The sequence below is a fragment of the Cavia porcellus genome, unplaced genomic scaffold (assembly GCF_034190915.1).
Source record: "Cavia porcellus strain 051 isolate PalLab524CR breed Dunkin Hartley unplaced genomic scaffold, mCavPor4.1 scaffold_2, whole genome shotgun sequence".
NCBI lineage: Eukaryota > Metazoa > Chordata > Mammalia > Rodentia > Caviidae > Cavia > Cavia porcellus.
The window spans coordinates 12,062,543-12,080,329 of record NW_026947485.1 but is presented as its reverse complement, the minus strand read 5'-3'; the positions used below and the strand labels follow the sequence as shown (position 1 = coordinate 12,080,329).

At 36.5% G+C, this 17,787-nt stretch overlaps 1 protein-coding gene across 1 annotated transcript in view; it reads left to right on the top strand.

Annotated features, from left to right (window-relative positions):
* The window catches only part of Cog5 (component of oligomeric golgi complex 5), a 288,720-nt gene that overhangs the window by 245,112 nt on the left and 25,821 nt on the right, over window positions 1-17,787 (top strand). The window contains exons 15-17 of the mRNA XM_013152408.3: window positions 2,002-2,112; window positions 4,529-4,591; window positions 14,718-14,821. Coding sequence (XP_013007862.3) covers window positions 2,002-2,112; window positions 4,529-4,591; window positions 14,718-14,821 — 278 coding nt within the window. The remainder of the gene's footprint in view (window positions 1-2,001; window positions 2,113-4,528; window positions 4,592-14,717; window positions 14,822-17,787) is intronic.

Genomic DNA, 17,787 nt, shown 5'->3' with positions numbered 1-17,787 from the left:
CCTCACATCCAGGCCAACATTTGTCACCACTTAATGCTCTGATGATACCATCACCAAGATGGAGAAGGGGACTTTTCCATACTTGTAAACCCCCAAATATGATCAATTTTCATTAATAAAACAATTTCCAGACTTTTCTCACAGTAGACTTGTTTCTTCATTAAGTATGGGAGCACATGAATTTAAGATAAAATTAATTCATAGAGATAATATAAATTGAAAGAAAATTTCTTTTTCATTTCTTTGTCAATTCTTCAAAATTTTTGAAACAACAAAGAAAGATTGGATTTTTAAAATTGTACAACTCAAACTCATAGCTTTTCTTTCTGTTTTTCTTTTTTGAGACTAGCTCTTGATATAGTACCCCAACTGACCTCAAACTCCTGAGTTCATTCAATCTGCCTGCCTCAACCTCTCAGTAGCTGGTTCTACGGCATGTGCCAGTGGGCTCCTTTTCAGTGCTCATTGCAGTGAGGTATATAGTCACTCTTCCCCCATCCACTGCCATAATACTGATGCCACTGGCTATTTCAATTTAATCTCCAGTGTGTGCCACACACTGACACTGCACAGAGCTCTGCTTTCTCTTGGGATTGCAAAGCTTCTGTTAGTATTAGCTTACCGCATTATAAATTAAATTGGATTGGTGGATTCCTTGAATATCTGACTTTTAATATTGTTTCACCACAGGAAAATACAATTTTCTTTAGACCACTATTTTAGAACACAGCTTCGTTCAAGTTGGTAACTGTGTCCATGGGAAAAGTAAAAATAAATTGGAGTTATTTAACCTGATATGAAAATGTCTTATGTGGATTTAATCACATCACAAGTGGCAACTTTAAAGAAAAACTCTTTTCTTCTTAACTGCAGTTTTTAATGCTTTTTACCATCCTGTTTCATACTGGTGGGAAATGAAAAAGTAGAGATAGAATTTAATTTTTTAAAAATTATGTGTTTATTGAAAGAAAGTAAAAACTTAGTATTTCTGTTTCTTAGTTTCTGTGGCTTACTATAGCAATGGAAAGGCTTTCTTAATTTTAATTCTCCCAAGTGGTCAATTTTTCATGTTTGATATCTCTCTTCACATTTATGGCATAAATTACATCTTATTTTATATATCCTTATCAAGTTTAATTTACCTTTAATAATTGCTATAGAAGGTTGAATTAGAATCAGATCAATATGAGAATGATTAATGTGTGTATTATTTTTGTTAAATGCAATCTATAACAGATACAGACCAACTCAGCAAAGCAATCCATGTTTTTACCCTAATAGTCATGCATTTAGAAATAAAGAGTAGGAATATAAAAATTTTAATATCAGTTCTAGTGATCATCTACACATAGTATAATCTTGGGCAATTTCCTTTTTAAAACAAAAATCTTGCCTAAAGAGTAATATTCTCTTTCCACTATTCATTTCATTGGAGTATTGGGAGGGCTGCCAAATATACACAAGACTTAGGTTTATTTTTCCCCTCCTCTTTTCCTTTTTTTATTTAGCAGCTTATTTCTGAGTTTCTGAGTAGAAAGAAATCTATTGGAAATTGGCAGAAAGTATTCTTTTTTTTTTTTTTCCTGTCTTTTTCTTTTTTTTTATCTGTACTGGGGATTGAACCCATGACTGCCTGCTTGCAAGGCAGGCGCTTATGCCGCTGAGCTAAATCCCCAGCCCCAAGAAAGTATTCTTTAGGGTCGCTGTGATTGTATATCACAATAACAGCACACACTGGACATTTGGGTTACACCTGTCTCGTGGGCTCATCAACCATGAAGTATTAAGACAGTTGTTCTTCCTGTACAAGACTGATTTGCGTCTACATTGATGGAAATATCTCTGTAGAGATTCCTTTTACCTGAAGTCCAAACTTTAACTTGATCTCAGTATTTCCAATTAACATTATATTTTTCAAGTGAGTATGAAACATCTCCCCAGCTAAAGGAAAAATATACAGTATCATTTTGGTAATATCTTACTGTGTTGAATTCTTAACAGCTGTCCACACAAGGAGATGCAAGTCAGGTGATTGGCCCTCTGACTGAAGGGCAGAAAAGAAATGTGGCAGTAGTGAATTCGTTGTATAAGTTGCACCAGTCAATAACAAAGGTAACTTTAGTTTGCTTTTAATTAATTTTTTAATTTAATTTCAGCCTCTTCCTTCTTGCCATAAATTATTAGTGTTTTGAGAAGAATTCTATGCAAATGTCATGATTGTAAAATAAGCTAAAAAGTTAACTCTTTCTCAACAGTGTTTGATCCTGACCTTTATTATTTCTGTGTTTTTTGTTTTTATATTTTATATTATATTTTTTCTGTGGCATTGGCTTACAACACATGAACTATAAAACCTTAAGTTAAATTGATGGCACAAATTATTGAAGTATGAATAGACATGATTTGTACTTATCAAAAACTATAATTTGATCTTGCATGGGTATTAAGTTATAGCAAAGCTAATGATACAATAAGAACTGTCATATGTTGCAGCATGTCAGAAAGTCCTTCCAGAGTTCAAAAAAGGCAAAGAGAAGCTTTATCAAAAACAAATTTTTATAGCATCATCATTGATGATTACTTGCAAATAGATAGTATACTTTTCTTTTTTGTTACTTTCCTACTAAAAGCACTTAAAAGAAATGCCTAAACCTTAATTTGTTTGCCTCCATATGCAGCCACCCCTGGGTATCTGTGGGGCATTGATTCTAGGGCTCCTTCCCACTTTCCATGGACAACGAATCTGTGGATGCTCAATCCCTTATCTAAAGCAGCATAGCATTTGCATGTATTCCCCAACCAATGTACATCTTCCTGTGTATGGTATCTCTAGATCATAATACCCAATTCAGTGTGAATACTTTGTAAATAGTTACACTATATGATTTAGGGAATCTTAACAAAAATAAGTTCTGTACTTGTTCTGTACAAAGGTAGTTTTTGTTTTTGTTTTTCTGTGGCACTGGGGATTGGACCCAGGGCCTTTATGAATGTTCATCCCCAGCCCCGATGCAGTTGTTCTTTTAAAATTCCTTAATATTTTTAATCCATGTTGGGTTGAACCTATACATGCAGAATCCAACTGCTGGGGCCAACTCTTACTATCATTAAGCTGAGCAATATTTCTTCATTACTAGGAAAACAGCACTTTTAACTTCACCTATGACTTTCAAGTAACTCATGTTTATTTTCTGTAGATCATTTTCAAAATATTTAGCAAATGAGAGATAAGTATTTAGAAGACTAGAAGGAAGATGATGATTAGCTAATGTTCTTACAAATTTCACCTATAAGATGAGCTTTAATATGATTGTATTTTAAAATAGTCATAAAACTATTAAACATTTATTTAAAATTTTTACCAAATTCTTTTATCAGCTAAGGGTTTCTTTAGAACACACATACTAAATAAAATATATTTTAAACGGTTGTTAATGAGTAGATCTCAGAAAAGTAAAATTATCAAAAAAAAATTTGATGATGTATATCCTATTTATTTTTGTCATTACTCTAAAGCACATAAGCAGGGAAAGATTGTTCTGTTGAACCTGATTTATATGTCTTTATTGATATTTTTATATTGATTTTTAAAAATGCAAATATCTGGCACTTGTATTTTAAAGGCTTACTTAAGTGAGAACCTAAAGAAAAGTGAATATTTTTAAAATTTATTTACTGTCTTTTTGAGACAGGGTCTCCCTATGCAGTTCAGGCTGGCCTTCAGCTCACTTTCTAGCCCAGGCTGGTCTCAAACTTGCAACAGTCCTTCTGCCTTTGTCTCCCAAGTGCTAGGATTACAGTCATGTGCCACCACACCTGGTGAAAAGTGAATATTTTAAAAGGAATAAGTAAATATGTCTTTATTCTGACCCTTTTTAGCTGCAACTTTATAGTTAAAACCTATCTGAACTGAATAAAAGAAAGGTAGCCATTAGAATTCTTACAATTTAAATTATAGACCTTGTTTAATGACCAAATTACAGTCCTGTGACTAGACTGTTAACTTAATTGGTCACTAAACGAGGAATTCTATTTAGTGTGTACATTGTAGTATCAGGACAAAGAAATGGCAAAGGAAACTCCAACCTGATGACTTCACTTTTATTTGCATAACTCAAGAACACAGAATTGTAAAAGTGTACTGTACTGTACAATACAAGCAGCAAAAATTCTAGTACTGTATAAACAAGGTGTATTACACAAAAAAAGAACTGTAAAAGACATAAAGAAGTGTGCCAAAAAAGGATGGATTATAAATCCAAACAGCACAATTTGGTCATAAGTCCCAAGTTGTTAAACAGGTAGGTTGTTAAAGGAGGAATGTCTGTATTCGAAATGTGTATTTGCTTTGTACATGAAAATATTTTTTAGTGGCGTTTTTAGATCATAAAATGAGATACAATATAAAGTAATAATAAGATTTTAATGTAGCTTATGAAAACAGCTTTGTCATGTTCTGATGAAAATTAATATTTACATCAATAAATGACTTAAGCAGAAATGTAACTGGATTAAAACTTTGTTCTAGATGGTTTCCAGTCAGAGCTCATTCCCACCAGCTGCTGAGCAAACTATAATTTCAGCCCTAAAGGTAAAGTAATTTAATTTAATCTTGACTGTATTTGTCAAATTGGTTTTAGACTTGTTCAGCTGAGTAGATATTATATTTTTAAAATAATTTAGAATCTTATGTATGTACCAAAAATAGCATGTTGATAGTTGTCCTAAAGAAAGAGGATACATATGTTTGTATTTTCTAGAATTTAAAAATAGATTCTTTGGGTATCTTCAGATAGTATTCTACTTGTGATAATTTTATACACAGAAGGAAGAGTTTTACAAGTATTTAACTATAGTATCTTAAGGCAGCAGAGTCCAGTATTATCCAGTAAAGCAGTGGTGCTCCTCCAGGGTGTTTCCAGGGACACTGGAGAATACCTGGAGACATCTGGGTTTTCATGAGTGGGGCTGAGTGCTGTTGGCACATAGTGAGTGTCAGGCTGCCAGGTGATGTGAGTGCCGCGCCCTGTGAAGGACAGCCCATCCCCACAGCAGAATTCCCCAGCCAGGGTATCAGCCATGGTCAGGCCAAGAAATCTCATTTTAAATTGTAGTTGTAAGGTGTAAAATCAAAACAGTCCCTTTTTTTATACTAGCATAAACACATTCCTTTTCTAATAGGAAGTTTAATAGAAAATAATGTCGGCATGAGTTTTCTGCCATATGCAGTTAACAATAGGTAACTCTTGAAAAAAAAAAAAGACCCAGGCAAATTATATGTTCTTATAGCAGCAGCAGATTTCCATACTTAGTACTTGCCAGACACACATAGGTACATTCTGACACATTACAGCAGTATGTTATACCCATTTTATACACCTAAGAAATAATAGCTTGCCTGCTGTCACATACTGGCAAAGTCAGATCTTCAGACTCTGATGATCTTTCTGATTCTTACTGATTGTGCCTACTTGCTACCATCATTCCCTTATTCCCTCATTTACTAAATATTTGTAGTGGAGACTGTGGAGCTAAACCACTTGTGTATGAGTCCCCATCTCAGACACATTAATATGCTGAACTAAATCTGCAAAATTATAGTACAAAATAAGAGAATAATCATTTGAATTTAGATTGCTACAAAGTGAAAAAGGGAGAAAGATAAAGGCCTACAGATAAACCATGAGACAAAGCATATTTAGAGGATGAAGAACACAAAACAAAGCAGCCAGAGAGAGAAAGAATGTTGGAGAGTAGGATCACAGATCCTAACAAGGAAGGGAAATCTGAGACCATGACTTACGTGGGTGGGAATTCAGTAGGCTAAAAAATCTCAGGACACCAAATCCATATGTGAGTTTGTTTGATTGCTGGAGAACAAGAGGGGAGGCTATATACAGAACACTTGGATGCTTTTTTCTGTGTCCTTTTCTTTCCCCTAGTGCACTCACCTTGTTGTATTTAAATAATTTTGAAAGCTGCCCTAATAAAATAATTGTTTTAGTAAGAGTTATCAAATTCATTGATTATCAAAATTGTACCATAAAATAGGCCAATATGATGAAGTTAAAGAGTTTTTAAATTCTGTTTTCACTTCGTTTTGTTTCCTTTTGTTTCAATTCTTTTTTTGTTTTGTTTTTTTTTGGGGGGGGGGGGGTGAGCGTTGGTTCCAGGGATCCAGGAACTCGTGACCTCAAGCTTGCCAGAAGAGTTTTTTAATTCTTGGTTGTGGGCAAGGAACAAATTTTTATAGAAAATGTTTCTTCTATAATTAACACTTTTTTTCTCTTAGTTTCTAGCAGTAGCTATCAATGTTTTGTCATTGTTTTGTGTGTATGTGTGCGTGTGTGTGTAGGCTGCTAGGGATTGAACCAGAGCTTCACATAGATTAGACGAGCACTCTGCCATGGAGCGACATTCCCAGCCCTTCATATGTTTTTATGACTGCATACATAATTCATTAGCATTTGCAAATACGTAATCATATATATGGTTGTAAATCTAGACTGTATTTCTGAGTGACACAAATATTTCATAAAACAATCCTTAGCCTCATTTCATGTGATTCAACTCAGATGTTTTGTACACTAATCTATTACTTTTTGAAATATTTTGATAGTGATCCACTGCAGTGATTTTTCTATTTCTTAAATTTTTTTATTTTTCTGTTTTAGGAGAGAGCTCAAAGATCACAGCCTACAGCTAGAAATAGTCCATTCTGTAGGTTAAGGCACAAAGCCTGCTTGCTCACATTGCTGAATGATAAAAATTACCTAGTCAAGTTAAAAGTAGAAATTTCTTAGGAATTATAATTCAATGTAGAGTGATTTTTTGTGTCTTTATTTTTAAAATGCAACAAATATTGTCATTAATTTTAGTCTCTGTGTTGGGAGCTGGAGCTTTTGTAGGGAAATTGACCTGATTTTGCCTGTAGCTCCCACTCTGTGGCTTGCCAAGGACCGCATGTGGTGGGGAGCCACCGTCTGCTCACTCACTGCCAGTTCTGCCTTTGGAGAACTGTGTGAAAGACAATTGGCTGTCCAAACAGTGCTATCCTGCAGGGCTCTGCCAGTTAAGAGACTTAATTGCTTATATTAACAAACTCAATGAAACAGTTTTATAAAAACCGTTGTGACTTAAGTAAAAGACAAAGCTGACTTTCAAGGTAAAAAAGGGAACCTTAATATTATAGGAAATGTATTAAATCATTTTTATTTAGAGATTAAATATTACGATACATAATTGACTATAGCCTAGAAATGCAAATGCAGTGCAGTGTGGTTCTATTACTCTAATCACAACATTAAATACCCTAGACGATGACACACACCTGTAATCCCAGCTGAGGCAGGAGTATCACACATTCAAAATCAGCAGGAGCAACTTAGACCCTACCTCATAATAAAATAAAAATCAAGGCTGGGAATATTGCTAAGTAGTAGAGCTCCTGCCTAGCTTTGAGAGGCCCTCAATTGATCCTCGGTATTTGAAAAATGCTGTTTTACTTTTATTCATAACTAAGTATATTTTTAGAGTTATTTCATTATAGCCACCATGGTTACAAGTATGAACACCTTGCCCCAGTAGTTCTGATCCATCTTTACTGAAATTTTCATATTGCTAAATTTATATATGGCAGTGCTTCACTTCTCCCTTATTGTGTAGGTTTGATACACTATATAAGGAAATATTCCAGATTGCTGAAGCTCCAATATTTTTGTAATCTTGGCTATTTTAGGTAAATCGTTTAAAAATATGTAACAGACTTGCCTGCTTTGTAAAGAGCATCTGAAATATAACCTTATCTTTCTTCATTTCCTTTGGTAGTTAACTCTACCCATCCTTGATATGAAGACATTCATAGCATTCTCTTCTGGTTTCATATTCCCCAAATGGCAAGCCTCACCCAGCTATAAAGTTTTCAGTACAAGCTGTCATACATTATGCAACTTGAAGGGGTTTTCTTTATGCCTCTTTTTCCATGTCTTGTTTCACTGGCCACAATCTCTAGTCCAGTGTCAACAAGAGTACAGTATCGTGGCTTGGTTCCTGACCTGTAGGAAAGCATTCAGTATTTATTTTAAGCATTAAAGGAACTTTAGGTTGTTTATAAGTTTTTCCATAGATGGCCTTTATCCCATTAAAGTCACTTGTATTCCTAGTACTGAGACATTTTAATTATAAATGATATTCTTTTATCACATAGGTTTTTCTTCATGTCTGGAAATAATGTTGGTTTTACTTCTTTGTTCTGTTAATAAAAGTCATTATAATAGTTTTCTTCAGATATCAAGCCAGGCTTTATTATGACACATTATCCATTTTACGTATCTCTGGACTTGATTTACTTTTAAAAGAGTGGTTGTGTTTGTTTTCATAAGAGATATCGGTATGTAGACTGCTTTGTTTGTCTGATTTCTGTGTCAAGTTAATACTGATATCAATATAAGTTTCCTTCTTTTTCTTCAGTGTTGCTTTATTATTTCATTGGTGTGAGTCTGAGAGCAACAATCTTCTCTGATTTTCTTTTGTCAAGAATGTCTTTATTTCACCTTCAGTTTTGAAGGATCATTTTGTTTGTTTACAGTACTGAGGACTGAAATAACTGGCTCACATATGGACAAGCTCTCTGCCAGTCTGTAGCGCTTTTTATTTTATTGTGAGACAAGGTCTTGCTAAGATACACAGGGTGGGACCGGGTGGTTAGCTCAGCTGGCAAATGTGAAGTACTGAGTTCAGTCCCCGGTACCAAAACAACGCACAGGGTGGCCTCAAACTTGCCTTTCCTTTGCCTCAGCCCTTGAGTAGGTAGCAGGGATTATAGGTCTGTGTCACTGTGCCCAGTTTAGAGGACAAGTTTATTGGAAATAGAATTAGAGGTTTGAGAATTAAAATATGGTATCCTACAGCATATTTTCTCTGCTCTCAGATTAGAAGTCTTTAATCATTAAAATTGATTCTCTTTTGCTATGATTCTCTGTTTGCTATGTGTGATCTCCTCTTTCTTTTAGTTTTGTTTGCTAGTTTAAAGATTTTTCTCTTTCTCTTTGATTTTCAGTTGTTCATGTGCTTAGAGATAATTCTCTTCAAAATTGTACTATTGGGGATTTTCTTGAATCTAAGAATTCATGAATTTCATTATTTTAAGAAATTTAGGGTCTTTTGTCCTCAATAATTTTTCCTGTCCCGTTTTCTCTTCTTATAGTACTCCAGTTACCAGTATATTGGTTCTGTTGCAATGGTTTCACAACACAATTATTTTTGTCTTTTTTATCTTCTCCAGATAGATTTATGTTTATCTTCAGATTTATTGACTCCCTTGTGATATCAGTTTGTCTGCTAATCCTATCCTGTTGATTTTTAAATTTCAGAGTATAATTTTTTTTAACTTAAATCTCCATTTGGTTCATTTTCACTTTGAATTACTCTACTGAGATTTACTTCCTATTACTATGTTTTATTTGCTATGAGGATGTTTTTCTTTCCCATACTGAGGTTCTAGCCTAGTGATTCTAGTGTCTGCGTCGTTTTAGAGTTAACATCTATTGATTTCTTTTCCCTTTAAAATTTTCTAGCTTTTGTGTATGTAGTAATTTAAACATATCCTGGACATCTTCAACATTATATTATGCAAATTCAAAATTTTTAATGTTTCTCATAAGAGTGTCAGTTTCCTTTAGTAGTCAACTATTTTTGGGGTAGCTGTCTGTGCCCTTAGATCTACTGCAAGTAGACAAACTGGGACAGAATAAAATCTATCTAAGCAGAGTGGTGCGAGTAATATGGGTTTTAAATCCTGATACACTATTAACAATATCTTCTGTCATCTTTTTTAAGACTATTCCTCCCCTTTTCACTCCCCCAGGGTGCACTGTGCATTTTGGGGTCTCACCAACACCCTCAGTTTTTAGATTGGGGGCAACCTGCTATTTACCTAAATGGTTCCAAACCTTCTCCCTCTTAGACTTGGTCTCTAGTTGTATTCTTTTACCTATTAAAGCCTGTCTTTCTAACCTATCCACAAATACTGGTCTAGTTGCCCCTATTACTCTCTGGCTGCCTGTCCCCATAGAGCATTGTTTTCTCATAGTTGATTTTTGGTCCATAAACCCTTTTTCAGGTTAATTATATTTCCTATAAAGAGCATCTCAGTGGACCCTACCTCCTGATCTACTCTGCCTGTGTTTCTCTCTCTCTCTTTTTTTTTTTTTAGTATATCAAGGCCATCTATATTAGAGATTATAGCCAACTTTCTCTGCCTCATTGTGCTCTTTTTCTGCCATTAGTTGTCTGCTTTTCTTCTTCATTCCACTTTATGCTTCATTCATTGAGGCCTCTCTGCCACTGTTCCTGGAATTCTGGTACTTTTCTCCCTCTCTAGAATGTCCTTCAGTATTCTCTGTAGGGTTGGATTGGTGGTTGTGAATCCCCCAGTTCCTCTTTCTCTTGGAAGCATCTTGTGTCTCCATTAATTTCTAGAAACAGTCTTGCAGGGTACATCAGTCTGGGCTGGAGGTTATTTTCTTTCAGGGCTTGGCATACTTTGCTCCAAGCTCTTCTTGATTTGGTGGTCTGTGTCAAGAAGTCTCCCATGAGTTTGATAGATTTTCCTTTATAGGTGATCTGTTTCTTTACTCTGACAGCTTTTAATATTCTGTTCTTATATTGAATTTCTGAGATCTTGATTAATATATATCTGGGTGTAGCTCTGCTTTGGTTGTAGGTGGCTGGAGTTCTGTATGCCACATATATCTGAATATCATTTCCTTTTCCTATGTTTGGGAAGTTTTCCTTAATTATTTCTGTGAATAGCCTTTGTAGTTCCTTTGTTTGTACCCCTGCTTCTTCATTCACATTCTTTATACTTAAGTTATAGATCCTCTTGTCATCTTCTAGCCTTTGTATTGTTGCTGCCTATTTCCTTGTTATTTTTAAGAAATTTTTCCTTTCATGATTCCACATTGCAAACCTGACTTCCAGTTTGGATAATCTATCTTTAGTTTCTTTCAAGCAGTTTTGCCAGCTTTCAATGGAGTTTTTAATTTCCTCGTAATTTCTTTGAACCTGCTTCATGTATTATATGCTTTCTTTATATTCTTCATTAAATGTTTCTCTCCTTTTTTAGTGCCCCTCCATTCTTTCATCTGTATCTTCTTGAGAGGTGTTTAGCATTTCTTTTATTAATCTACTTATATCTTGCTTTGCTTGGGTAAATATTTCACTTTTGAACTCGTCTATGACATCCTGAAGATACCTCCTTATGTCCCCTGATGCCATGTCTGATATTGCATGTTTGCTGCCCCTCAATCTCCTTTTTATTCACCTCTCCTGGATCAATGTGCTCAGGGTTGGGGGCTGGGGACTTTTTCTTGTTGCTTCCTTTTCTCATGTTTTTTGTTTCTTCCATACAGGTATATAGAGGACATCCCAGTCCCAGTCCCTTTCCTTGTTGGTTATGGTTTTTCTGAAGTATGCTGGCTAGGTGATCCTGTCCAATCCAGTGTGTTATTGAAGTGCAAACAGGGGCGGTGTATGCTGGCTCCTCCCCTCCGGTTCAGTCAACCTGCTAAGGTTTTCACTGCGTTAGTGTGCACCATGCGTAGGGAATTAATTTGGGACAGTTTATTGGGTCTCAGCCAGGGGTGTGACCTAGGCCAAGCATACCCCACCAATCTCTTTTGGGAAAGGAACAACTGACTGAACAACTGCTATTCCTTGTTTTTGCCAGTCCTGCCTGATTCCAAAATGTTGACCCATTTGTGCCCCTTTCCCATAGAAGGGTTTTATTCCCAGCACTCACCGCAGGTCGATGCAAGTCCCTTGCTGGCTCCATTCTCCATTGGACTTGCTGACCTCCAATTTCTATGCGACTGCGGTTCCAGTGAAGCAGGACGCGTGAGAGCACAGAATCTTAGCTGCCTCAATAGTAGCCGTGGTACGGCATATTTAATTGGTTCTTTTTGCTTTAGTTTCTTCCTGGGTTGAGAGGATCCATCTCCCTCTGTCCGGGACTCCCCATGCTGTGTTATTTCGGCATCTGAATAATTTAGTCTTAAGTGAAATTATCATGAAGTACATAGTACAGTGTCCAGTACATATTGCATATTCAGTATGTCTTTACTCCTTTTCATGCAGCAAAGTCTCCATCTTTTATATGACCTTAAAATGATACTTTACCTTATGCTATGTAAAATCCTCTGGGTTCTCATTTACTAGTTTGGTTTTCCTACCCCCCCCCCCTTTTTTTTTTTTTGAGACAGGGTCTTGCTCTGCTGTTCAGGCTGGCCTTGAGCTCACTTTGTTACTCAGGCTGGTCTCGAACTCGTAAGGATCCTCTTGCCTCAGCCTCCTGAGTGCTGGGATTACAGGCGTGAGCCACCACACCCGGCTCCCTACCCTTCTTTTTTTTTTTTTTTTTTGGCTTTTTCATTTTTATCGGTACCAGGGATGGAACTCATGACTGCCTGCTTGCAAGGCAGGCGCTTATGCCGCTGAGCTAGATCCCTAGCCCCTCTCCCTACCCTTCTTTAAGCCAGTGACTACAAAATGTAGTCAAAGTTGCTCAGGCAATGCAAACTTAATACATTTCCAGTGACCTTGTCACCGATGGTACTCGCATGTCTGTTTCATCAGGCAGTGTAGGACAGTCACATGTGGTATACAAGCTGCCTGTTGGGACAGGGCATGTATGGCCCAGTTGTGAATCTGCTAATATATTTCTGTACCTCCTATTTGATATCCCATGTCAATTTCCTGTAAGCATTTCAAATGTGACCCAGACTGAGCTCTTAATCATTTTCTCTCCCCATCCTCAAATCAACTTCTGCTGCCTCTGTATTTGCCTATTCAGTTAACACTACCACCAAGTCATTAGAGGAAAAATGATATTTTCTCCAGTATTTTCAGGTTGGGGACATAGCTTAATGGGAGAATGCTTGCCTACTATACCAGACTCCATGGTTAGCGCTGCAAAACCAAAACCAAAACCAAACAAAAACAAAAAAAAAAGAAGCCCAGGGCTGGGGATTTAGCTCAGTGGCATAGTCGTTTTCCTGTGAGGCACAAGGTCATGAGTTCAATCCAAAGCACCAAAAAAATAAAAATAAAAACAAAAACAACAAAACAGAAGCCCTTAAGTCTTTTCATTCATTCCCAGGTCTAATTACCAAATCCTGCCATGTCCTTTTCCTACTCCTGTTGCCCCGGTTTGGTTTAGGCACTCATTTCACATGACTATACGGCAGCTCTGCATGTGCTCACTTGTCTCTAGTCTAATTTATCTGTATTATTGTTCAAAACAACTTTTCCCAAAGTGAAACCTTTACCATATTTTTTTTCATTCTTAAAACTTACTTTGGATTTCCTGGTTCTTTCATGATAAATCCCTAATCTCTCTGCAGCCTACGCAAAGTACATGTCCTGCTGCTTCCACACTGGCAAACACTGGGGGCCTCCATGCAAATCCTAGACTGATCAGCTTTCCTTAAGCTCCTGGACCTTCTCACAGAGGCACTCACTGCTCCTCCCTTCTTTCTGATTCTTTCCTCTTCGTTTTTGAAGTTCAAGCAACAACTTTTACTTCTCACATCTTGTCAGCCTTAGTTGGAAGTCCCTCCATGATCCCCCCCAGTGCTCTGCCATAGTACTTACGTCATGATACCTTTTTTGTGGTTACCACAAGCTCCTTGAGGGCGAGATATATCACATGCCCTTACTTCTGTAGATAGGATGTTTATTTTCATAGAGTAAGGATTACAGGTGATGTTCAGAAACTAAATGGAGGAGTTCCAGTTAACCTTTTAACTTGATCTTGATCATTTGTATGAGGCAAAGCCATCTGTCTTTGTTAAATGTAATAATCATCTATCTTTGAAACATATATAGTATACTTAAAATTTTCAAGCATTTATTGACTCTCAATTAGTATTTTCTTACCAAAAGGCTATAACTAGTCCTAGGCTTTTACTAAAACTAACCAGTGGGTATACCTCACTACAGAACAGGTTTTTACCCCTAGCAATATGGACATTTCAGGCTAGGTAACTTCTTGTTGTGGGGGCTATCCTGTGGGATGGTTAGCAGCATCTCTGTCATCTACCAGTGCGTGCCAGTGTGTAATTCTCCCCCTTCCCGCTCGTGACAGCCAGAAATTCTCCATACACTGCAAAATGTTCTTCACGGAGCAAAATTGCTGGGCAGTTGAGAATCACTGCTGTAGAATCTCAGCAAAGCCCTGATTTGTAGAAATGCCTAGCTGTTCTTCCCCGGGAGAATCATCAGTGATTAAAAGCATATGATAATGTCCCAACTTTTAAAGAATTTCTTTTGATCCTGCCTTACACTTTGGAGATACTAACAAAGAGGAAAAAAAAAACCAAGTATTGTTTCCTTGTCTCTTCATAACTGGAACTACTTCTCTCTTCTTCCCCTCCCACGTCATCGTTTCTCCATGAGCTCATTTAACCATTAAATTTTAGGGAAAAATGGGAGCAGTGGGGGATTTGAAATTTTTCAGGATCGTGTTCTACATATTTTAAGCTTTGAAAATTGCAACTGACAGCAGTTCGAGAAAAAAGCAGACTTCCGTTGAGTTGAACTATGTATAGTCTGAATTTGATAGAATATGAAAACTGTTAGTCAAAATGTTTCACACATCTCAGATTTCTCGGTGTTGATTTCTCTGACTGCCCCTCTCCTTCCTTTTTGCTCCCTACCAGGCGATTCATGCTCTTATGGGGAGTGCGGTGCAGCCCTTACTGACTTCCGTGGGAGATGCCATCGAGGCCATAATCATCACCATGCATCAAGAAGATTTTTCCGGGTAAACCTTTCAATCCGAAATTTGCCTTTACTGCCTTTGTTTGTCATTTCTCCCCAACAGGCCTGTCCCGGAACTAAGCTTCCTCCATTTGCGATGGGCACTGGTCTCTACCCCCTTATCTACTGTGAGTGCTGTTAACAAACTTGAACATTTCTGTTCTTGTTTTCATGATTCTGTCCTTGTGTGGAAAAATAGAATGAATTTACAGGATTCGTCTTGGCACTTCAGAATTTGTGTAGTTTGTACCCCTTCCCTTTCGAGTCTTAACATTTTCTTTACTTCTCACAAACACCCTCTACTTGAAATGGCTTGTTCTCTAATCCAGGCTTGGTGTCCCTTGGATAAAATACCCCACCTCGGAACTGTCCTTTTCTGACTTTGAGAACAAATCATGCATAAGCCCGTCCAGACTGATTTCCCTCCTCAAGAGTTTCTAATCACATTTAATATAAGATAACTGATATCTAATGGCACTTTTGAGTAAGGGAAGGAAGGCACTAAAAAGAGGACCTAGATCTCAAAGCAATGAATGAGTACCTCTGAGAGCAGAGAAAACACACACACAAGACAGCAGACAGGATGCCTCTCGAAGCATATTTAACGCTCCCACCTTCAACTTCTGCAGGATGGCTGCTTTATAAATACCTTTAGGTTTCTTCACAATTCACTACTGTGTTTTCTCAGGTATAGCTAGGAAAATTGAATGTTAACAGTAGCCAAACAAGTTTATATTCCACTAAATTAAATCAAACTTCTAATCCATGTGGAGGATTGATAATATATATTTTTAAATATTTTGTTTTACTTACATTGACACATGTTACGGAAATTTATTTTCTATTGCTCAAAGAAAACATAGCACTAAGTCAAAACTCTTGAGATTATTCTCCAAAATAGTACCATGATTGAACTATACTTTTTATTAGCATAAAAAGATATAAAAGACCAAATGCATGATGCCTAAATATGAGCCCTGTGTCACCTTCACAGACATACATAAACTGAAAACAGAAGGATAGGAAAGACATTCTGTACCACAGGAAACCAGCAAAAGCAGAGGTAGATAATTATACTTAATATAAACAAAATATACTTTGATAGAACTGTGGAGGAGGACCGGCGGTGACTAAAAAGATAAGTATGAAATATAAATGACCTTTATTTTGAGAAGGGAGAGATGCAGGGAGAGACACCCCCGACCCCCTGGGCCGTGGCATCTCCACCCCGGGGTCGGCGGTCTCTCCATGGAACACATGGAGTGAGGCACATAAGTAGCCTCTGCTTGGGGTGGCACCTAAGGGGGCATTAGGGATGCACAGGTAGCCCAGTGGTCTTTGTTTGGCGCCAGAGGTAGATTCCTAAGGATGGGGGAGATAGGAGCTCCTTGGCTTTACTGGCTACAGTATCCGGCCTGGGCCAAAACCCTTTCACACTTTAAGTCAAAAATTATAAAACATGATAAATGAATCAGTTTGGTAAGTGGATATGATAATTATATATAAATACCCAACGTCAGAGCAAGTATATAAAATGTAAATATGTAAAACAAGTATTAAAGGATCAGAAAGTAAAGATAGAATAGTGAGTGATTGATACTGTACATTTAATGATGGACAGGTGATCGAGATAGATAATTAATGAGAGAATCATGGAGTTGAGCCATGTATTTTAGGTAAATGGACAGATGCATACAGAAAATACCAATAGAATACACATTCTTAAACGTACATGGAGTGATTTCTGTGGAGAAATCCTATGTTAAACTACAAAACAAGTGTGAAGAAATTCAGACTTAAATCCAATTTGAAGATTTAAATAATCAGTGACCACAGCAAATCATTAGCAAGACAAATCTTAAAGCATTCACAAACATATGAAAATTAAACAGTATGCTTTCAAACAACCAATAGATTAAAGAAGAAACCAAAAAGATTAAAATCTTAAGAGAAATGAAAATGAGAATACAGTATGCCAAAACTTACATGAAGCAGCAAAAGAATTTCTAAGAGGGATATTTAGAGCAGTCACTGCTTGTACTGTGTCACACAGGAAAAAAAGATCTGAAATAACCTAATGCTACACTTCAAGGAACTAGAAATGAAGAAATCAAGACTAACATTAGCATAATAAAGCAAATGTCGGAGCAGAAATAAATGGAATAGAGACTTAAAAAGAAAAAAAAAATTTTTGAAAAGATAAAGTTGTCATTGGCTAGCACCTAACAGAAAACTCAAATAAGATTGGAAATGAGAGAGGAGATACTAGAGATGATACTCCAGAAATATAAAGAATCATAGGAATTTACTATGAAAATTAATTACACATCAACAAATTGGGTAACCTAAAAAATGTCTGAATGGCTCTTATACAAAAGGTCAGTTTGGGCTAGGGCATAAAGAAAAAGGAACTAACCCATCTGTACTGTTAGAATACAAAGTAGTACATCGGTGGTGAAAAGTTGTGTAGAAATTCCTAAACACAGTTAGTCTCAGTATTGAATCAAGAAGAGATAGAAAACCTGAGCAGAATATTAAAAGTAAGGAAATGGAATCAGTAATAAAAGTCTCTGGTCAAAAAAAAAAAGCCAAGAGATTGAAAGTTTCTACCAAACATTTAAAAAGAAACTAGTAGTAGTCCTCAGACTCTTTTTAAAAATCAGAGAATACTTCCCAACTCTTTTGATGACTGGCATTACCTTGATACCAAAGCCAGAGGAGGACATTACAAGAAAAATTACAGTCCTTTAATCCTGATGAACATAGATGCAAAATCCTCAAAATATTAGCACTGCAAATTAAACAGCACTTTGAAAATAGTGCTCACTGTGATTGAGATTTTTCCCTGAGATCCAAGGATGCTTAACATATATGTAAATCAATCAGTGTAACATATTACATCAATAATATAAAGAACATAAATCCATATGATCATCCCATTAGATACAGAAAAGCATTTGACAGAATTCT